Below are 23,123 nucleotides of genomic sequence, written 5' to 3'. Positions count from 1 at the left end.
CACCCACGGAGCAGAAGAAGCGCCTGGTGTCTGTCATCACAGCCAAGAAGTCCTTGAAGCCCACATGACCGTCTCCTGTGGAGGCCAGGGGTAACAACAGTGGGCAGGGGCCTGCCGGAGCGGGCCCAGGCATTGCAGCCCAGGCCTGGTTATTAGCATCACTCGATGGGTTTGATTATAAAACACACAGAAGACGCATAGTCAGCTCATATGTAACATATACTCAGTGTGGCAAGCGGGCACAGGAAGTGCGGGGCACACGGCTAAGCAGAAGGCGAAAATTAAAGTCTTCTGGGTTGGAAGCTTCTAGAACTTGGGTCCTGGAGGCAGCAGTCTGGGTTCACATCCCTCGTCCACCACTTACTATCCGTATGACCTTGGCAAAGGCCCCCACCCTGCTAAGCCTTAGTTTTCTCCTCTAGAGGGTGAGGGTAACCATGATACCTGTCTTGTGGGAGAACCAATGAAGCAAAGTGCTTAGAACAGAGCTGTGCATATTATACAAGCTCAGTAAATGTCAGCAACTGTTGTTATGACCGTGTGCTAGTCACCGCCTGAGAATTACGGACCCACACAAGTCCCACCTCGGCCTTCAAGGCCCAGCAGGACCTGCCTGTTGCCTGTCTCCAGCCTCACCTGGTGCCAAGTGCCCCCAGCATGAACCTGTTCTTCCGCTGGGGCCATGTTCCCTGCTCCGGGCCTTTGCACGTGCTGCTTCCTCTTGCTGGAATCCTCTCTACCGCTCTCCAACTCTTTAGTAAACATCCTACGCGTGCCTCTGCTTATCATCCCTTCCCCAAGGGAAGTCAGACCTGACCGGGTCAGCTGCCCCACTAAACACTCTCATAAAAGCCTGTACTGCAACCACACACTCGTAAGATCCGGAATTTAAGGGAGGTGCCAGAAGGCAGGGACTGGGTCTATTTTGTTTTGCGCTGTGTCCTCAGGGCTTAAGACAGGTATAGGTCTTGGGGGTGCCTGGCTGGCTCAGAGGAACACGTGACTCTTGATCTCAGGGTTGTGGATTTGAGCCCCACATTGGGGGTAGAGATGACTTACATAAATAAAACTTAAACAAAAAGACAGGGAAGTCTGAGCAGATGTCTTCTGAACCATTAGACGAATGAATGAATGGTCTCTAATCCAGAAAACCACCCCCTGGAGGTACCTAATACTCTTATCCCCATGTCCCGGATGGAGCCTGAGGCACAGAGAAAAGCAAGCTTTTGCCAAGAGTCACAAGCTGGGGTCAATTCCTGGCTTGTGTGTGTGGATTCGCCTCTGTGCGGTGATGGAGGAAGCATAGTCAGTTAGGTAGTGACCAGGAGCCCAGGCCCCTTACAGCCTCACTGCCCCCCACACCCTGCATCTAGCCAAGCAAACCACGTGGGGTTCCCCTCACCCTGCATCCTCTCCCCTTTCTCTAGCTTATTTCTACCACGAGGAATACCTTTCTTTCTTCTCTCCCTGCCTAGCCCCTGTTTAATCTTTCACAGTTTGGCTCAGGCATCACCTCCTCCAGGAAGCCTTCCTTCCTGATCCCTTCTTCCAAGCCGCCTTCCTTTGGTGATTCTTTCTTCTGTGTCACTGTCTATGTGTCACTGTCTATGTGTCACTTCAGGGGCAGGGCTCATGGGTCTTATGCATCTCTTTATTCTCAGTGCCCAGCACAGACAGGTGCATGCAGTGGGCACTTAATAGATATGTACTGTGCTCAGCGCTCTGCCTGGATTATCTCCTTTGCTTTCCAGCAGCCTGGTGAGATGGATACTATCAGCCCTATTGTACAGAAACCGAGGCTTGGTGAACTTCAGTGACTTGTCCAAGGTCACGCAGCTGGTCAGATGAGTGACCGAGTCACAGGACAATGTCCAATGAAGCACACACACAGGTCTAAAAAGGAGGGATCTCAGAGATCACCTACATCCTGGGGTCAGGAGGTAGGTCACGGTCATCTCCGGGTCCCCAGAACCTGGCACAGAGTAGGCGCTCAAGAGAGCGTTAACTTTGGGGGCCAGGACACGCCACAGAGTTCGTGGACCCCAGTGGAAAATGAAAATGCAGGATGGGGCCCCTCCCTAAAAAATTTATGAAAAATTTCCAGACTGCAACAGCAGAGCATTAAACTGCACGCAGGCCCCTTGAAGCGTGGAGCCCTGTGGGACTAGAAAGGTCTCCTTCTATTGCTGGCCCTGCCTGGCACTCAGAATGACGCCTCCCCCGCTCACCATCGACGTCAGCACTCATCAGGGCGTCCTCCACCTGAGCCGGTGTGATGGAGATGCCCACGAGCAGCAGAATGTTCCCCAGGCTCTGCGCGTTCACCTCACCGTGGCCGTTGAGGATCTCAAAGTAACTGCGGAAGGCTGCGGTGGGGCCCCAGGGGCGGGGGTCATGTGAGGCGGGGACGTGCCTTGTTCCCGCCACCCATCCCCCCCGTCCAGCCACCCTCCTGCCCAGCACCCTTCACCACCATGGCTGGGTGGAGGGGCACAGGCAGCTGAAACAGCGACAGTCCCACCAACTCCCTCCACTCTCTATTCCAAGGTCAGGCCAAGGGTTCAGCTGCTGTGCTGCAAGCTAAGCTCCTTGGCAACCTTCGCTTTGTACCGGGAGCACAGCCACTGTAGGGCACCCCTACTCTGTGCCAGCCACTGAGCTAGGCTCTTTGCAGCCACATTCTCGTTACATTCTTCCAACAGCCTTGTAAGAGGGGGATGCCTGTGACTTTTGTCACAATAGGGAAACTGAGGCTTAAAGGTTAGGTGACCAAGACAGGTCTTTCTGACCCTTAAGTCTGTGCCTTTGACTTTGGTGCTCTGTGGTCACTCATGCGCATGGACGTGCCTTCTAGAACGGCCTGATACCAAAGCTGTGCCTGGCTTCGCAGCCCCGCAAAATGTGGGCAGAACCCACGGACCGAGGGAGGGGCCGGCTCTGCCGTTTCATAATCAGCTGGGTTGCTGCTGTGGGCTCAACGGCATCCCCCCGAAATTCTTACGTTGAAGCCCTAACCCCCAGGACCTTAGCGTGCGGCTGTATTCAGCGACAGAGGTGGTTAAATTAAAATGAGAGAGTGGCGTGGGCCCTAATCCAGTCTGACTGGTGTCCTTACAAGAAAAGGAAATGTGGAAACGAGACACAGCAGGGATGTGTGTGCACAGAGGACAGGCGACATGAGGACGCAGGAGGACACAGGCAGCCACCCGCAAGCCGAGGGGAGAGCCCTCAGAAGAAGCCAAATCTGCCGACGCCTTGATCTGAGACCCGTGACCTCCTGAACTATGAGCAAAGAAATGCTGAGCCCCCCATCTGTGATGATCCTCTGTTAAGGCAGCCCAAGCAAACCACACAACTGCCACGGGCAAGCCAGAACGGTCCCTCTTCCGAGAACAGTTGTGTTAATTCAGTGCCTGGCACCTAATAGACTCTGAACTGAAATGAGGAGAGAGGAAGGACTAGGGTTCTAGGGTTGGGGTGAGTGGTGACCCACCAAGGGCAGGCACACCAAAAAAGGGAAAGAAGAGAACAGCTCTTAAAAGCAGATGTGATCTAAATGCATGGTGGTTTGGGCCATCAGAGCAAGCCACTCGGGGCTGCGGGGCGTGGTGGGGACTCTGAGTCTCTAAGCCAGAACAGCACGTTGTCGGTGAGCTCTGCTCAAGGATGTGGGGCAAAAGAGCCTCTCTGAAAATGCCTAGAGGGTTGTAATGCTAGAAGGAGTGAGCTTCCAGGATGGGGTCATGGGGGGCCAAAGTGCTCATTCAGGGAAGTCAGAAGAAGGGGCCGGTGGAGAGGGTCACAGATTTGGGCGAGGCGTGAAGGGTGGAGGGAGGACCGATCAGTGCTCTTCTGGGGCTGGGGCGGGGTGCGGCAGGGCTGCAGGCAAACTGGGGAGCTCACGGAGTCAGCACTCCCTCCTCCTCCTTCTCGTGGGCAAGTGGCAGGGCCCAGTGCCTCCCCCAGGTGGGTGTTCAGAACTTTAAAACTTTTTGGAGGGGATGGGATGTAGCGGGAAATGGGAATTGTCTGGGGCAACTGGTCTTGTTAAATGGTGAGGGATGGTCTAGGGCGGATGAGGGGGCCCTGGAGCCCTGCCTTCCCACCCAAGACACCTCCAGAGGACCAGTAGAGTGGGCTTGGGTTGAGGGAGGCAGAAAGGCCTCCAAAGCTTAGAGAACTTTGCTGGACTTGCTCCCTTTACTCAGAGAGGTGGCTCCAGAACTGGAAGAGGACTGGACCCCAAGGGAGAGGGCCCAGCATGGGCTCTGGGTCCCCCAGCCATCTGCCACCCTGCACTGTCTCCCTAGCCAGGAAGTCTCCACTGGGCCCACGACATGGGGCTGCAGTGGGCATCAGGTCAGTGGTGTGATCTGGAGCCCTCTGTGCGCCTCCCCCCCCAGCCCACCCTGCTCCTGAGGACTGAGACTCCTGCCACGGGTCGGGCTTCCCCGGGCAGGCCTGCCCTCACCTTCCTCTTGCCTCAAGGTGAGGTGCTCCTCGAGCCTCTCGTCCCAGTTCTGATACAGCTTGAGGAGGCCGCGCTCCTCCAGCTCCTGCCTGCAGAGGACAGACCCCAGACACAGGGCACACATCCAGCCACCCTTGCTCGGGGCCACCCCAAAAGCTAGGGGAGGGCATGGGGGAAGGTGGGGCAGAGGAGAGCATGGGAAGGACCCTGGGGGAGGCTTTGGGAGGTCAGGAGAGTCTCAGAGTGACCCTGGGGAGGAGGAGGCAGGGGTTTGGGGATTAGAAAGAGAAAAGCTGGCAGAAATGGGGAAAAGAACTTAGACGCGGGGGAGGGAGGGGGGCAGAAGTGAGCAGAAATGGAGAGGGGACACACGAGAGGGAACAGGTCCAGTGACAGGGACAAGAATCTGGAAGAGAGATGCCAGGGACACCGGGACAGCGGCTCTGACCTTGGGTGCCCTTTTTGGGGTGGCTCCTACCGTGTCTTGGCGCTGCTCAGGCTCCTCTCTCCGCTCAGGTGCAAGAGTTCTGCCCTTCTCCAGCCCACCTCCAGGGTGGGGGCCGGCAGGGCGGCAACAGGCCCTGAGGCCGGGACCGGGGATCCCACGGGGGCGGGGGCGGGGCCTGGCCCGGGGGCTGGCGATCCCACGGGCGTCTGAGGCAGGGTCAGAGGCAGGCTTGGGGCTGAGGTGGGCCCGGGGGTCGGGGTCCTGGGGGACTTCCGGTTTGGCAGGGCCCGGGCCTTGGCAGCCCTCCGATGCGTGGCCTCCTCCTCCACCTCCAGCAAGCACTTCATGAAGCCCTGCCGAAGGTTCCCAAGGTTCTGGGCCCCTGCGGCCGCAGTGAGCTCCTGAAGCTGCTTCTGCTCCGGGTCCGGATCCCTCCTCTCTCCAATGCCCCTCACCTCCTGGGGGCAGGACAGGTGAAGGGATCCAGCCCGATGGGCCCACAAAGTTTCTCCCGCCACTCACTCTGCAGGGCATCCTCGAACTGCTCTTCCTCTCTGGGCCCCTGGAGGATGTCCCCCAAATCTCCTGTGCAGCCCAGAGGCTCCTCCCTGCCCTTGACCTGGGCTCTGCCGCCTCCCGCGCTGTGCGTCAGGGTCTTGAGCCAGGCGCTCCCCGCCCCACCCCTCATTTATTTCCTTCCCTGCGCTCGGCATAGGCCTTGTCAATACCTGTTGTCTGCCGACCTGTACCGAAGGTAAGCTTCCCGTGGGCCGGACCTTGTCCGCCTCTTCTATCCATGACTATCCAGTGACGGCCCGTGGTAGGCACTTAATAAATGCCCATTCATTTGTCCGACAAATCTAGCCACCCCCTGCATCTGTCCGTCCTATGACAGGGACGGGCTGTCCCCAGCCTGCCTCCAGCCACAAAGTCATGCCACGCAGCCTCCTGCCCAGCCCTTCCTCCCACGTGAGATGCAGCCGCTCTTGTCCCTAAAGCACCAGCTCTATTTTGTCCATCAGCACAAACATGCTACATTATCTGCCTTCTAAAAAAAATCTCCCCTGACAAACCCCTCCAGCTGCCGGCTCCCAGCCCCCAGCCCCCAGCCCCCAGCCCAGGGTTCTGCTCCTCTTTCCAAGCTCCAGAGTCTAAGGTCATTCTTTCCCCCCTGCCCACGATGCACACACACGTGGGCGTATGCACACTCGCACAGACACATAGGCACTCTCACACTCACACCCTCCCCAGTTGGACTGCAAATACCATCCCAGTCCCCCCTTTGCCTCCCTCCTCCTCCTGATTCTCCACCTGTGCCCTCCCCACCCCCACTCTGGCTCGACTTACCTGCAGAAGTGCAGGACTTGGTGCTGGCTGGGTCTCCACAGCCTTGACCCTGAACGAGGGAGACCCCCCGGGGTGGCAGAGGGGTTCAGCTCAAGGCTCGTCCTCTGCGCTGACCTTCCCTCAGCCCCCAGGACACTCAGGTCCACTACCCCAGCCTCGTGTCTCCAGCCTCCTCATCTCAGAGGGGCCCCTAATTCCCTCACATCCCCATGTCGGGACAAGACCCTAAAAGCACAGGTTTGCAGAACTAAGAATTCCGGTGTTAGAACTACCCTACAGATGGGGAAACTGAGGCCCAGAGGGGCATGACCTCCCCAAGGTCCTACATCATGTCAGGAGCAGTCAGGACTAGAATTCACCTCACCTGTAACTTAACCGAAGCATGGTCTTCCTGGGTCAGGGAGTCGGGTCGGGGATGGCTTCAGAGGATGGCTTACCTTCCTTTGGGTGGGTCAGGTCCTGGCACGCATGGCAGGGAAGAGTCGGTCGTCTTTTCCTCCGGAGTTGCCAAGGGCATTAGGGGCACTGCCTCCTGGGAACTGTCCTCCTGTCCCCCTGGGCCAGGCCCTGGCAAAGCCCCCTGTGGCCTGATGTGTGGCGTGTCCACCTCCTTGGGGAGCTTGTCTCGCCGTGGCTGCCCACAGCTGTCCAAGGTGCAAGAAGGCTCCACTGGCTGCACTCTGTCTGCCCCATCAGCTGCCTGGTGACCTGGGGTGGGCTGACACTCCCGGCCCTGCCGAGGACAAGACACCAAAATGAGGAGCCTGAGCCTGGCTCCCAGGTGAACCTCAACACTCGCGTGGAGACCAGTTATCCCAGGCTTTCTGTGATCCAGCCACGGCAAGCATCCTCTTACTGAGTGCTCTCACACCCCTCGACGTCGGCACAGACTCTCATTTTCAGGCATGAGGACACTGAGGCCCTCAGGCATCACGGCCTACCCAAAGTCATGGTCCGTGCTTCTCTGGGGACGGAGAAGGGGAGCTTGGAGGAACTGAGGTGGTTCCCCTTAAATGGGATTTCCCAAGGAATGTTCAAAGTACTAGAATCCTTCTCGGTCCTCCCTAAAAAAGGGGTGTTACGTTAACTGATTTCAAGACTTACTGTAAAGTGACTCATGATCAGGACAGGCTGGGATCGGCATAAAGATAAATAGATGAGTGGACAAAGAGTCCAGAAATCAGCTTACACATACGTGCTCGACTGATTTGCAACAAAGGTGCAAATTCTGTGCAGAAAGGGGGGTCTTCAACAAACGGTGCTGGAACGGTTGGATGGCCATATGTCAAAACCTGAACCACGATCCAACACGCCATGCACGAAAATTAACTCGAGATGGGTTATAAATTCAACGATTAAACCTAAAATTATAAAACGTGAAGAAAATATAGGAGAATATGTGACCTCGGGCTAAGCAAAGACGTGCAAGAAATAACACCAAGAAGTCGAGCCCTAAAGAAAAGATTGATAAATTAGGCCTAATCAAAATTCAGAACGTCTGTGGTTTTTTTTTTTTAAAGATTTTATTTATTTATTCGACAGAGATAGAGACAGCCAGCGAGAGAGGGAACACAAGCAGGGCGAGTGGGAGAGGAAGAAGCAGGCTCATAGCGGAGGAGCCTGATGTGGGGCTCGATCCCAGAACGCTGGGATCACACCCTGAGCCGAAGGCAGACGCTTAACCGCTGTGCCACCCAGGCGCCCCCAGAATGTCTGTGTTTTAAAAGTCACTGTTAAGCAAATGGAAAAGACAAGGAGCAGGCTGGGGGAGAACATTCACCAGTCACATATCTGATAAAGGACTTGTATTCAGAATATATAAGAACCCTCCAAACTCAATAATAAGAAAACAAAGAACTTGATTTTTTTTAAAAAGGCAGAAAGTGAAAAGATGATCCATAAAATGGAAGAAAAAAAATGTGTGAATCATGTATCTCATGAGGGACTAGTATCCAGAATAAATAAAGAACTCCTACAACTCAACCATAAAATGACCAATCCAATTAAAACAATGGGCAAAGTATTTGAATAGACATTTCTCAAAGAAGATATACAGATGGCCCATAAGCACATTTAAAAATGTTCAGCATTGGGGCGCCTGGGTGGCTCATTCAGTTGGGCGTCTGACTTTGGCTCCAGTCATGATCTCAGAGTCCTGGGATCGAGCCCGGCTCAGGCTCCCTGCACTTGGTGGGGAGTCTGCTTGTCCCTCCTCCTCTGCCCCCCACCCCTGCTCATTCTCTCTCTCTCTCTCTCCCTCCCTCTCAAATAAACAAAATCTTTTTAAAAATGCTCAACGTCATTAGTCATCAGGAAAATGCAAATTAAGGCCACAATGAGAGTCCACTAGGCACCTATTAGGAGGCTTAAAATTTAAGACTGGCCCTACCAAGTTTTGGGGAGAATGTGGAGCAAATGGAATTCTTGTACCTCCAGTGGGGATGGAAAATGGCACCAGCACTTTGGAGAACACTTTGGCAGTTTCTTAGTAAGTTCAACACGTGCCTACCATATGATCCCTTCTACTCCTAGGTGCTTATTTGCTCAAGAGAAATGAAAGCCTAGGTTCCTCCGGACCCAAATGTTTGGAGAAGTTTTATTTGTCATAGTCGAAAAGTAAGAACGAACCAAATGGCCATCCGTGGGGGAGGGGGAAGCCATGGCGGTGTATGCAAGCCGTGGAATATCACTCCGCAAGGAAAAGTGTGAAGTCTTGAGACTTCAGCAGCGTGGATGAATTTCCAAAGAACCTTGCTGATGGAAAGCAGCTGGGCAAAAAGAAGGTACCCTGTACCCTTCCATTTGTGTCAAATCCCAGGAAATCCAAACAAATCCGTAGCAACAAATGCAGATCAGAGGTGGCCTCGGGATGGGGTCGGGTAGGAGGAGGGATGATGAGGGGCATGAGGAAACTTCTAGAAGAGGTGATAGATATATTTAGTTTCTTGATTGTGATGACAGTTTCATGGGTGCGGACATATGTCCAACACATCAAAATCCCCACTTGAAGTACGTGCTAGTGTGTGTCCGTCATGACTCACCAAAGCTTTTTTTAAAAAATATTTTATTTATTTATTTGAGAGAAAGCGCCTGCAAGCAGAGGGAGGAGCAGAGGGGGAGGGAGAGGGACAAGGCGACCTGCTCTGAGCATGGAGCCCAACGCAGGACTTGATGCCAGGACCCCGAGATCATGACCTGAGCCGAAAACAACAACTGTACGCTTAACTGACTGAGCCACCCAGGCGCCCCGGACCTCACCGAAGCTTTAAAAAAAATTAACCCTAACATGAAAATAAGTAAAAAGGTAGTCAAATAAGTTTAAAAGGGCACCGAGCTCTAACCACCTCTTATGAGGTCCCACAAAGCTCAGCAGCTAAGAGACAGCTTCTGGGATATCCCAGCATAAAGAAAACCTTTGAGCTTTGTTAAACGCAGCAAGTCCGTATTTTTATGGAACATAGAACCCCCCAACTCCTCCCCGCCTCCAGCATCTGTTGACTTGCTGTGGGGCCACTCTGGAAACAGGTTACAAAGTCTTGCAATCAGGAACATCCAGAATATCCCAGTGACCCACTGAGACTGGACACTTGACATCTCCAGGGCATGGAGAGTAGACACAAGTGTACCAAAATGGGGGGCACGGGGACGGGGGGTATCTCCTTCTTCTCCCCCATGGGGCAATGTACCCTCCTGCCCACATCTCCATGGACATTACCTGGCGGCTCTGGGGGGCCTGACCCTTCACCGTCCCTGGGTGCTTCTGTCTCCCCTGCTGGTCCTCATTTTCCTTCCCTTCATGTGCTGCAGGGACCCTGGAAGGCAGCACCCCCAGCTCATTTCCTGGCTTGGCTTGATCCCGGCCTGCTTGCAGCTCCCTGGGCCCTTCCTGGGGGGCCGGAGTTGACTGCTTCTTCCTGGGGAGAACAACAAAGTGACACCTCAGCTCCCGGCTTGGGCCACAGTTTCATATTCTTAGGCTCCTGTGTGGTTCCCAGAGCACCTGTGCAGAACTAGGCATACCATAGGTGCATACTTAATGCTGAAGAGGATGAATGAAGGACTGACGTGAATTCCCCAAACACAAACACTTTGATGTTAATATTTAGGGGAGTTAGGATTTTATTATTATCATTATTATTATTGTTATTATTATTACTATTACTATTATTGTTGTTGTTTAGGAAAAAAGAAAAATCAGGAGAACCTTGGCTGGCTTGGTCAGTAGAGAATGTGACTCTTGATCTCAGAGTTGTGAGTTCGAGTCCCATGCTGGGTGTAGAGATTACTTAAAAATAAATCTTGGAGCGCCTGGGTGGCTCAGTCAATTAAGCATCTGACTCTTGGTTTTGGCTCAGGTCATGATCTCAGGTCCTGGGATCGGGCTCTGCGCTCAGCAGGGTGTCTGCTTGAGATTCTCTCTCTCTGCCCTTCCCCCTGCTCTCTCTCTCAAATAAATAAATAAATCTTAAAAAAAAAAAAAAAAAGAGGGGCACCTGGGTGGCTCAGATGGTTAAGTGTCTACTTTTGGCTCAGGTCGTGATCCTGGTGCCCTGAGATCGAGCCCTGCATCGGGCTCCCTGCTCAGCTGGGAGTCTGCTTCTCCCTCTTCCCCTGCCTGCCGCTCCCCCTACTTCTGCTCTCTCCCTCTCTCTGTCAAAATAAATAAATAAAATCTTTTTAAAATTTTTTTTAAAAGAAGAAAAGAAAAGAAATCAGAGAGAACTGGGCTGCACGGGGATTGAGGCTGAAGACTTGAGCCTAGGGTCGTAAAGCTGCAGGTCACAGCTCAGGATTTGAATCTGTGCCAGTCGGATCTCACTTTCATGTTCTGGAGTACTTCCCCCAGGCTTCTTCCTACGGTGTGTGTATGTCTTTGTCGCATGGATTTACTTCGCTACCATCTTCAAATAATTGCCAATTTTACATAGTACAATTATATTTCATGTATAGTTTTGCAATCTTTTTTTGGTGATCATTAGAACCGAAATTTTCCCGTCAAAAAACTTTCATAAACATGCTTTTTAAGTGGAAGTATAAAATTCCATATTTTATTTTATTTACTTATTATTTTTTAAAAGATTTTTATTGATTTATTTGTCAGAGAGAGAGAGAGCACAAGCAGGGGGAGCAGCAGGCAGAGGGAGAAGCAGACTCCCTGCTGAGCAAGGAGCCCGATGTGGGACTCGATCCCAGGACCTGAGCCAAAGGCAGATGCTTAACCAACTGAGCCACCCAGGCGTCCCTACTTATTACTTTTGCAAGTAATCTCTACACCCAATGTGGGGCTCAAACTCACAACTCTGAGAACAAGAGTTGCACACTCCACTGACTGAGCCAGCCAGGCACCCCTAAAATTCCATATTTTATATATAAACATTCTTGACTTTACCATTCCTCTATTGTGGGTATTTCAGGCATACTGGCATTCCAATTTTTTAGTATTTAAAATGACGTGTCAGGGGAAAAAAAACCTTGCATAAAACTTTGCCTGAATCTCTGATTATTTTCTTAGGGTGTATTTCTAGGGTGAAGTTCAAGGCATTTTAAAGGCAATTTAAACAAATGGCCGATTGTTTAACAGATGTGTTGAAATGGTTTCTATTTCTATCAGCGTGGTATGTGGTGCCCGTCTCAGGGGGGCTCAAACCAGGCTTTGATTCACTCCCCTAACTTTCCATGTAGAAGAGACAATTGAGAGGCTTTTGGTTATAATCACAATTGAAATGATAAGCTGATTAGTCTAGCTATTCCCATTTCCCCAAATCTTTCTCTTGGCCCATCTCTGGTTCGCTCTTGATTTTCTCTTTCTAAAAAGATTACATTTAGGGGTGCCTGGGGGGCTCAGTTGGTTAAGTTTCTGCCTTCGGCTCAGGTCATGATTCCAGGGTCCTGGGATCGAGTCCCGCATCGGGCTCCCTGCTCAGCGGGGAGCCTGCTTCTCCCTCTCCCTCTGCCTGCCTCTCTCCCTGCTTGTGCTCACTCTGTCAAATAAATAATAAATAAAATCCTTAAAAAATGTATAAATACACAAAAAGATTACATTTAGGGGCAGCCGGCTGGCTCAGTCGCTGGAGCGAGCGACTCTTGATCTCGGGGTTATGAGTTTGAGCTCCAGGCTGGACAGAGAGATTACTTAAAAATCTTAAAAAAATAAAAAAGATTACATTCTCACTGCAGACAAGTTGAAAAATATACAACAGTCAGAAAACAGTAACAATAATGCCATGTAAATGTGTGTTTCTGCCTCCCTTTTGCTCGCTCTTCCAGGGCCTCGGTGAATACGTATTTACTGAGCATCTACTATGGGCCAGGCCGTCCTCGGCCTGAGCGATCTGAGGCTGAGCAGGACACGTCAGAGAAGCTTGTGGTCTAGCAGGGCAGTGCAGACGAAAGGGTCCACACGTAATTATGTAGCGTGATTTGTGCTGCGTGAGAGAGAAGCAAGGGCACGCTGCCTGAGGCTGGAAGTCCTGCCTCATCCTTGTCCACCAGGGGGCTCACAGAGTTCTCTCCTGGACCTTCTCTAAGAAGTCCCCAGCTCACCTTGGTCCTGCCGGATGCGTCTGCTCCTGGGTCCTGAGCTCCAGAGGACCCTCCTCTGAGGATTCCCTGGGTCTAGGTCCCTTTTCTGGCCCTCCTGGGGCTGATGAGGGCTGCTTCCCACTGTCCATCCCTGCAGCATCTGGAAACGCAACCTGGAACAGAGATGTCCATGGCGCTGGCCCAAGGGACGGCCGCAAGTACCCATTCTGGAGGCCTCCTCCCTCTCCCTGGGCATCGTCCTGGCCTCAGGGACAGGGAGATCCTGTGCCTGACCGGAGAGAGGTGAGGAGGAGGAGACAGCGGGCCCCTGGAGAGAGTGGCTGGGTGTAAGCCCTGGCCCGGCCCAGAGGCTGTCACTCAGCACTAATGGCTCTAGCACAAAGCTGAAGTCCAGAGAAGCAGCTGAGCCACGGGGATTCCCCGAGGTCAGCCCCACAGGGCCCCCTGGGGGACGTCAAGACCCAGAGAAGATCCAAGAGAGGCGTTCACAATGTCCACTGCTTCAGAGCTCAGGCTCCGGAACTGGGTTTTGATGCTGTCTTGGTCTATCAGTGCCCGGCCGAGCCCGTGACTTAGCGCTATCTCTGAGCCTCGCCTGAGCCAGCAAACTCCAGACGACCTGGCTCAATCCACCGATGACAACTGTTCTACTGCCAGATTGTGCCAGAAGCCAACACTAAAGTCACCCACCGCAGGGGCAGGACCTGTGCCCGTGCCTCCAGGGACTGCACCCAGTTGGTCCTCACCATGACACACACAAGACAGTGGGGCTCAAGGGGGGGGGCAGTGGCCTGCCCAAGGTCATACAGATGGTTATGTGATGGGACGGAGACCCATGACTTTTTCGTTGAAAAAATAAATTGGGTGTAGAGGTGAAGGAAGCTCTGAAGGTCTTCCCCAACCTCCTTCCAAGAACCCCCCCCACACCCATACACACACACACCCCTTCAGGTGCTCTCCCTGCTCCGAGGGGAAGCCATGATTTGTAACAGAAGCTACAGGGAAGGGCAATACTTTACCCATGGGAATGGTGACCTTTTTTTTTTACGGTGACATTTTGGCTCTGGGGAAACTAGATGGGAAGGAGGGCCTTCTCTGTGCTCTTCAGTTCATGCCACTTGGCACTTCGTAGAATGGATGGAAAGAGGCTGAGAGGCGTGATAAGAGCTTAGCGTGCGGGCTGGGGTCTGGGGAGGGTCATGGATGGAAACCTGGAGCAGCTGCCAGGGGAATAAGGGTTATAAAGGGGGCTGGATGCCATGGAAGGCACATAGTAGAGTAAGCAGGAATTCTTATTTTACTCACCCAGCATCCACCCTGGTAAAAGCAGCCAGTGTGTGTGTGTGTGTGTGTGTGTGTGTGTGTGTGGTTGGAGGGGGGCATGGGGTTCAGTGGAGCCAACGAGTACCACCTCTGGCTTCATTATACCAAGAGATCCAGGCCACTCTGCTCTGCCACGGTGACTAATTCAGGGATGAGCATGTGACAGTGGGCCAATAAGAGTGGGACCAGAGACCTTCTTCAACTATTGCAAAGAGGCTCTCTTCCTGTTGGGGATGCTATTCCAGGGGATGTAAGATGAGATTTAGGTCTGAAGTGGCCAGGGAAATCCTTGCCATCTTTCAGGGAGAGTCTGCCAGGGAATGGCACGATGGAAGGCAGAGCCGAGAGGCACTCATTTAGCACCTTGATCCAGCCATACCTGAAGTCTATCGGTAGATCTGTCAGTTACCCCAGCTGACACAGTCTCATTCCTGCCTCATCCAGTTTGAATTGGGTTTTGTGTCACTTGTATCTGAGTCTTAATTAAAGTAGTTGGGGAGGAAGCCTGGACATGGGAAGGGAAAGGTGCCAGCTGGGAATAGCAGGGTCAGAACATGAGGTGCAGGGCCCTACCTGGCTGACTCCTGATAGGGTGGGCTCAGCACCAGGCCTCTTGCTGGTGGCACTCATGCCAGGACTTGGCTGGGCCCCAGGAGCCTTGATCCTTTCCTCCATGTACATTCTGTTGTCCATTGTGCCACAGCCAATGGGAGTATCAAGGGAGGGGCATCAGTTGCTGTGGTCCCGCAGGAGAAATCCAATTAAAGTTCCACCAAGCCCATTATCTAAGCACCTCTTCAGGAGCCCACGTGGAACCTGTAATATAGAGAGCCTGACTCAAGGGAAGAGTCAGGGCCAGGCCTGGCACCGGCGGGACATGCCCCAGAACCAAAGAGCTAGTCACATGCAATTTACCCACAAACTCTTCCTAATGCTCACAATGACTCTGAGGAAAAGGAGGCTCTGGGAAGCAAAGGACTTGCCCAGGGTCCAACACCACTTGGGCCACAGAACAGGAATTAAACCATGGCCTGTCGGAGCCCAAAACACACATACTTTCTCCTACCACATTTCCTAATGGGTGCTCATTGGTCCTAATATTGGTCCACGAGGTACACTGCAAAAAAGCATTCTGAGACCAAATGGGTTTGGAAGGAGCAGAATTAAAATGGAACAGGCTCTGTGCTGCAGGACTTCTCAGAGCCTTTAATATACATTTTAGATATGCATTTTAAAGAGTGCGCAGGAATGTCACAGTTGCTGCTATTATAGATGAAAACTCCAAGTTCTTCTTGGGGTTAAGGAACAGGAGTTGGGAACATCTGTCTTGAGAACCCCAAGGCCTCCAATGGCATATGTAGTTCACCAAAGCACCACCACCACCCCCCTCCACGTCTGCCTCCGCCCTGGACACAGCCCTTTCTGAAGTCTTTCTTCGTGTCTCTCCTGCCTCCCGCATCCAACCTCATATTGGCTGTACCACCATCCCCTACACAAACACGCTGATTTAACCGGGGCAGCCTCCTGCCATCCTAATCCCACAGACCCCCAGCCTCTGTGCCTACAGCCCACTTCTCTGTCTCTCCAACCCCCACCCCCCATTCTCCAGCCTCCCACCTCTTCTCCAAGCTTCCAGCCACTTCAGCTCTCCCTCCAGTCTCTGAGTCCCCCCGAGGCAACATTAACGCTATTTCCATGCGGGCATCACAGACCCCATCTTACTGTTGACGTGTGTCTAGGGGGTAAATCGTACCCCTCAAGGAGACCATGGGATCTTGGAGATCTTGATGGTACTTTCACTCTAAATCGTGGCAGGCCACCAACAGACCCGGAGGAACCTTCCATTTGCTGGGCACATTTGCCAGCGGTATTCTCCTAAGCCCCTGTGAGGTCAGTGGGTTTAGCTTCGAGGCCCAGAGAAGCCCGGTGTCTTATCCAATACAACACAGCTAGCTGCAGAAGATCTGGATTCAGACCTGGGCCCGTGTGGCTCCCGAGACCGCTTGTCTCACCATATTATCTTGCCTCCAAAGAAGCCCAAGCCGCTCGTTCATTTACCTACACGACCAACCGCGGTTTCACGGGACCTGTGGCCGAGCTAGGCAGGGCACCAGCCCCGAGGGAACAGCGGGTGTTCCGAAGGCTATCACCGTTTACCAGGGGCACAGAGGAGGTGCCCCCATCAGCCACGAACCCAAACCCCACTCCCTCCTCCTTTCCTCCCACCCTGCCTACCCTCCAGTCCTTCCCACAGCTAGGCCAGCACCCCCACCATGCAAACAAGATCTCCACTCCCGTGGGACACCCACCCCACGCAGCGCCCACCTACCAAAGGGTCTAGTCTCTCACTTGGCACAGGGACGTCAGCACCGTGACCAAGTCCCTCCCTGTCCCTTGGGAGTTCCTCTCTCCTCCTGTCTCTCTCCCATGAGGACTCCCTGCACATTCCCTTTCCTCCAGGCCTTCCTGCCCCGGGCGTGGATGACCCATCTGGAGGAACCCCTTTCAGACCCCCTTGAACACGCCCCCTATTGTCCACTGTTTCCACCTCAGAATCCTCAGGCCCCAGTATTCCACAAGCTGAAATTTTAAGGGGGCAGAGGCTCCAGAAGGGATCCAGCCCCCTCTCCGTCCCCATCCGGAACTTACAAACTCTGTGAGCATCTGAACAGGGACGCCCCCAACCTTAATAGAAGGGCATGGAATCTGAGGACAGAATTGAGGGGGTGGCTGGTACATATAGACGATGTCCTCCTTTCAGACTATGTGCCTTTTCTTTTTGTTCGCAGCTTTGTTGAGATTTAATTCACATACCATACAATTCTCCCATTTAAAGTGTATAATTCTGGGGCACCTGGGTGGCACAGCAGTTAAGCGTCTGCCTTCAGCTCAGGGCGTGATCCCGGCGTTATGGGATTGAGCCCCACATCAGGCTCCTCCGCTATGAGCTTGCTTCTTCCTCTCCCACTCGCCTTGCTTGTGTTCCCTCTCTCGCTGGCTGTCTCTATCTCTGTCGAATAAATAAATAAAATCTTAAAAAAAAATAAAGTGTATAATTCAGGGGCACCTGGGTGGCTCAGTTGGTTAAGCATCTGCCTTGGGCTCAGGTCATGATCTTGGGGTCCTGGGATCAAGTCCTGTGTTGGGCTCCTGGCTCAAACAGAGGGTCTCCTTCTCCCTCTTCCTGGCCCCCCACTCATGCTCTTTCTCTCTCTCTCAAGTAAATAGTATACAATTCAGTGGCTTTTAATATATTCACAGAATTGTTTGACCATCACCCAATATTAGAACATTTTTATCACCGTAAATAGAAACCTTACACCCCATAGCCATCACCTCCATCCTCCCACCCAACCCCCAGCCTTAGGCAGCCACTAACCTACTCTGCCTTTTAGACTTGCCTATTCTAGACATCTCATATAAACAGAATCATACAATATGTAGTCCTTGATGACTGGCTTCTTCACTCAGCAAAATGTCAAGATCCATCCACGTCGTAGCCTACATCCATCATTCCCTTTTATGGCCAACACACTACATGTATATATCCATTCATCAGTTAGTAGACATCTGCGTGTTTCTACTTTTTGGCTATTATGAATAATACTGCTATAAACATTCATGTACAGATTTTTGTGTAAATATATGTTCTCATATCTCTTGAATATATATTGAGGAGAGTAATTGCAGGGTCACATGCTAACTCTGTGTTTAGTCTCTTGGGTAATTGCCACACTGTTTTCTGAGGGAGCTGCATCATTTTACATGCCCAGATGCAGTGTATGAGGGTTCCGACTTCCCCACATCCTGACCGACACTTGTTATTAACTGCTTTTTTTATTCTAGTCATCCTAGTGGGTGTGGGTATGAAGTGGTATCTCATCGTGGTTTTGATTGGCATCTCCCGGATGGCTGATGAGATGGACCATCTTTCTTTCTTTATTCATTTTTTTTTTAAGATTTTAGTTTTGGGGCACCCGGGTGGTGCAGTCGGTTGGGCATCCAACTCTAGGTTTTGGCTCAGGTCATGATCTCAGGGTCATGAGATCAAGCCCCGCGTTGGGCTCTGCTCTCAGTGCAGAGTCAGCTTGAGACCCTCTGCTCACCCTGCCAACCCATACGCACTTTTCTCTCTCACTCAAAATAATTAAGTCTTTAAAAATAAATAAATATTTTTAAGTAATCTCTATGCCCCAACATCGAGCTTGAATTTACAACTTGGAGATCAAGAGTTGCATACTCTACTGCTGCTACATGGACAGCACTGGAGGAGATAATGCTAAGTGGAATAAGTCAAGCAGAGAAAGACAATTATCATATGATTTCTCTCATCTATGGAACATAAGAACTAGGATGATCAGTAGGGGAAGAAAGGGATAAAGAAAGGGGGGGTAATCAGAAGGGGGAATGAAACATGAGAGACTATGGACTATGAGAAACAAACTGAGGGCCTCAGAGGGGAGGGGGGTGGGGGAATGGGATAGACCGGTGATGGGTAGTAAGGAGGGCACGTATTGCATGGTGCACTGGGTGTTATATGCAACTAATGAATCATCGAGCCTTACATCGGAAACCGGGGATGTACTGTATGGTGACTAACATAATATAATAAAAAATCATTAAAAAAAAAAAGAGTTGCATACTCTACCGACTGAGCCAGCCAGGCGCCCCATAATGGAGCATCTTCCCATGGGCTTATTGGCTATTCGTATGTCTTCTTTGGAAAAATGTCCACTAGAGTCCATTGTTCATATATAAGTTGGACTGTCTTTTTACTGTTGAATGGTAAGAGTTCTTTATATATTCTAGATGTAAGTCCCTTGTCAGATATGTAATTTGCAAAATTTTTCTCACATGATGTGCATTGTATTTTCACTTTGTTGTCCTTTGAAACACAAAAGTTTAAAATTTTGTTGGTCTTATTTATCCATTTTTTCTTTTGTTGCTTGTGCTTTTAATATCATTTCTGAGAATCCATTAGATTATTTTTTTATTAGAACATAAATCCAAGGTCATGAAGATTTAGGTCTATGCTTTCTTCTAAAAGTTGTGTAGTTTTAGATCTTACACTAAAACTAGAATCCATTTTTTAAATGATTTTTTATTATATTATGTTAGTCACCATACAGTACTAGAATCCATTTTTAATTCATTTTGTATATGGTGTGAGGTAGGGATCCAACTTCATTCTTCTGCATGTGGATATCTCAGCACCATTTGTAGAAAAGACGATAGTTTCTCTATTGAATTGTTTTAGCACACTTCTGGAAAGTCAACTGACAGTAAATGTGAGGGTTTATTTCTGGATTCTGAATTCTATTCCATTGATCTATACATCCAGCTTTATTTCAGTACTATACTGTCTTGATCACTGTAGCTTTGTAGTAAGTGTTGAAACCAGAAAGTGTGAGTTCTCCAATTTCATTCTTTTTGAAGATTGTTTTGTTACTGAGTGCCCTTTTATAGGTGGTTTCCCTATCTGAGGAATGGGGAAATTTCTCTTAGAAATGTCTATGATGGGGGCGCCTGGGTGGCGCAGTCATTAAGCGTCTGCCTTCAGCTCAAGGCGTGATCCCGGCGTTCTGGGATCAAGCCCCACATCAGGCTCCTCTGCTGGGAGCCTGCTTCTTCCTCTCCCACTCCCCCTGCTGGTGTTCCCTCTCTCTCTGGCTGTCTCTATCTCTGTCAAATAAATAAATAAAATCTTAAAAAAAAAAAAAAAAAGAAATGTCTATGATGGAAGAAAAATACAGTGGAGAAGGATGATAAGTGACCTATAATATATATTTCAGGAGGCCACCAAGGACAGCTGTCCACATCAAACCCCCACCCTGGCCCTGGACCTACCAGAAAGCAGCTGGATGAATCAGCAAGGTTTTGCCTCCCTGCTCACCTCCTCATGCTTGGGATGGGCTCTATCTGAGCCTATACTCTGCCTGTTGGGTTGAATTGAATTCGTTTGGTAAATGATGTAATTAACCCGGGAGTAGATGATAGGTCCAATTATTCTCACAGCAGAGGTCTGGAATGCATTTTGGGCAAAGTCCAGCTATGAGGTTGGGGTTTGAGCAGAAGTCCAGGGACTTCCTGACCTCTTGCAACTGTGGGACAGTGTGGTTTCCCTGGGGCTTGTCACAGTTTTAGTGGCCTTCATTACACAATGGAGATAACAATCTTTGCCCTGCCTACCTCACAGGGATTATTATTGTCACCTCTTCTGGAGAGCCTTCCCTGACTGCCCCAGGCTAAGTTGGGTCTCTCTCCTCTTGACACCCACAGCCCCCCGGGAATTCCTCCATCCTAGCACTTTCTGTGTGTGTTTGTAAAGGACTCTTTTCCTCGCTGTGTCCTCTGGTTTGTGGGCTCGATGAAAGCAGGAGTTGGGTTGGCTTCATCCCTGTGGCGCCAGCACCCAGCACCCAGCGTATGTTAGACTGAACGGAACTGCCAGTGCTCTGACACACTGGAAGGCCAGGCTGCCCCTGGCACGGAGTGGTGATTCCCTCCAAGGTTCGAGAGGGAAAGACTGCCTACCTGCGTGCTGCCTTCACGCTGCTTGGCTTCCAGAATGGAAATGATGGCGCTTGGCGCTGACTGTGGATGCCACCCCAAAGTTCAGCTCTCGAGAGCTGGTCCTAGATGCTCTCCCCGCTGGAAGTTCTCTGAATGAGTCCAGGTGCTTTACTCCTCAGATACCTTCTCTTCCCCTGTGTTGTTCAGTGCGTATCGATGCAAGGAGTCAGAGCGTGAAAGAGAAAACGTGGTGGCCCATCCCCAGGTTGCCACTTGGTTTTGGGATGTCGCCAATTGAACACACACACATTTACTCATTCAGTCACTGAGCGCTTACTCTGTGCCAAAACCTGTGTGGCTGAATACAGGGTCCTGCAGATGACAGGGACCGGGTCCCGCATTCAAGAAGCAGACAGTCTGGGACGCCTGGGTGACTCAGCCAGTGAAGTGTCTGCCTTCGGCTCAGGTCTTGATCTCAAGGTCCTGGGATTGAGCCCCTGCTCCCTGGTCAGCGGGGAGTCTGCTTCTCCCTCTGCCTCTGCCTCTCCCCTCCCCCCACTCATCCTCGTGTGCATGTTCTCTCTCTCTCTCTGGCTCTCTTTCTCTCAAATAAATAAATAAAATCTTTTAAAAAAATAGAAGATCACAGTCTGGTGGGAGAGCAGTCCTATAAACGTAACAGTGGGAATGCGAGGGGTAAGATTGTCAGTGTGGGAGTGTGCCCTCCCTGCCTCTCTTGATATCTCCCTGCCACCCCCTTCAAAGGGGAATTCTGTCTTCACCACCCCAGGACTTTAGGAAGATTAGAGACAGGATCAAAGCAGAAGGAAGAAGAAATCTCATTTTCTGAGGGCATTTCTCAATTTCTTCTTTGTTGTAGAGAATCAGGGTAATGAGCAAGGTTGAAATTGGAGGTTAAATCAATTCACATAAGGAGGAGTTAACTTCACACCCACCAGGATGGCTGTGATCAAAGAAACGGAAAATAAGTATCAGTGAGGATGTGAAAACATCGGAACCCTTCTTCAGAGCTGGTGGGAACAGAACGTGGTGCAGCCACTATGGAAAACAGTTTGGTGGTCCCTCAAAAAGCTAAACATAAAATTACCATATGGCCCAGTAAATCCACTTCTAAATATATACTCGAGAGAACTGAAAACAGGGACTCAAACTGCACCATTATTCACAGTAGCCAAAAGGTGGAAAGAACCCAAGTCTCCATCAACAGAGGAGTGGAAAAACAATTTGTGGAATGTCCGCATGGTGGAATATCATTCAGCCATCGGAAGGCATGCAATTCTGTTTATGCTACGATAGAGAGGAACCTTGAAAACATTATACTAAGTGAGATCAGCCAGATACAAAGGACAGATATTGTATGATGCCACTTATATGAGGTTTCTAGAATAGGCAATTTCACAGAGACAGAAAGCAGAATAGAGGTTACTAGGGGCTTGGGGGAAGGGGGAAATGGGGAGTTATTGCTTAATGGGTACAGGGTTTCTGTTGGGGACGATGAAAAAATTCTGGAAATGGTGGCCATAGTTATGCAATATCGTGTATGTACTTAATTCCACTGAATTGCACACTTAGACATGGTTAAGGTCGTAAAGTGTATGTTATGTATATTTTACCACAATAAAAAAGATCTTTTAAGAGGTTGGATTAATTCCATAATAAAGAAGTTCTACAGCATAAGTAAAAGGAGGGAGAGGGGAGGGGAGATGGGGGTGCAGCAAGTATGGGAGCGTTCAGCGGAGCAAAGATTTGGGATCAGCTGTGCCCCACGGAGGACCTGGTACATTGTAAACAATACATAATCGCTTAGTAAATAATCGTGGAACGAATGAGAGAATGGGGGAGAAGGGATTTTGAGAATTTGACTATGGTTGGACAAAATGTGTCCCCTATGACATTCCGTGAGAAATCCGAGTTAGGACGGGGAGCGTTTTTTCACGACTTATGTTAGTAGACTTTGATCTTTGCCCAGTCGAGGCCGCACTGGGCTCTCGGCACATGGTGGGTGAGAAGGGTGGCGCCCCACTTAGTGGTGGGGCAGGTAAGTCTCTCTCTCTAGGAAGAGGAGCCTCGATGGAGGCTTCTAGAGTCAGGAGAAGGAAGGACGTTCAGGAAGAGCCCAGGGAAGTAAAGGCTGGAGGAGAGATAGGCTACAGGGTGAGCTGTGTGGGTAGATACAGCTTTGAATCTCAGCCAGCTGGGCCCCAAGTGTAAGTGTTGAGGGGGTGCGGACGACCCACAACCAGGCAATGGACTGCGGTGGCGTCTGCACTGAAGTTTTTTCTCCTGCGCATGAGGCCTTGCGGGAGCGGGAAGCCCCCAAATCTCTTGTCCCTCGTCACATGGCTCCAGGATCCGTCCACCGCGCGTCTTGAGCCAGAGCCGCCAGCAGAGGGCGGGCGGGAGACAAACGTGCTGAGGCCCGCGAGCCGCCGCTCTAGCCTGACCCGGGTCATAGAG

General features: G+C 51.0%; 1 protein-coding gene across 1 annotated transcript in view; it reads right to left on the bottom strand.

The window, feature by feature from the left end:
* Positions 1-14,825, bottom strand: part of SPATA21 (spermatogenesis associated 21) — a 29,101-nt gene extending 14,276 nt beyond the window's left edge. Inside the window, exons 1-9 of the mRNA XM_045804296.2 lie at positions 14,706-14,825; positions 12,810-12,961; positions 9,982-10,180; positions 6,704-6,999; positions 6,267-6,315; positions 4,950-5,377; positions 4,472-4,560; positions 2,229-2,366; positions 4-75 (exon numbers count right to left, since the gene is read on the bottom strand). Of these exons, the coding sequence (XP_045660252.2) occupies positions 4-75; positions 2,229-2,366; positions 4,472-4,560; positions 4,950-5,377; positions 6,267-6,315; positions 6,704-6,999; positions 9,982-10,180; positions 12,810-12,961; positions 14,706-14,825 (1,543 nt within the window). The remainder of the gene's footprint in view (positions 1-3; positions 76-2,228; positions 2,367-4,471; positions 4,561-4,949; positions 5,378-6,266; positions 6,316-6,703; positions 7,000-9,981; positions 10,181-12,809; positions 12,962-14,705) is intronic.
* Between the last annotated feature and the right edge of the window lie 8,298 nt (positions 14,826-23,123).

This window comes from Ursus americanus, chromosome 33 (assembly GCF_024610735.1).
Source record: "Ursus americanus isolate L20-20 chromosome 33, mUrsAme1.1.p, whole genome shotgun sequence".
Taxonomy (NCBI): domain Eukaryota; kingdom Metazoa; phylum Chordata; class Mammalia; order Carnivora; family Ursidae; genus Ursus; species Ursus americanus.
This window is presented reverse-complemented; position numbering and strand designations above follow the sequence as displayed.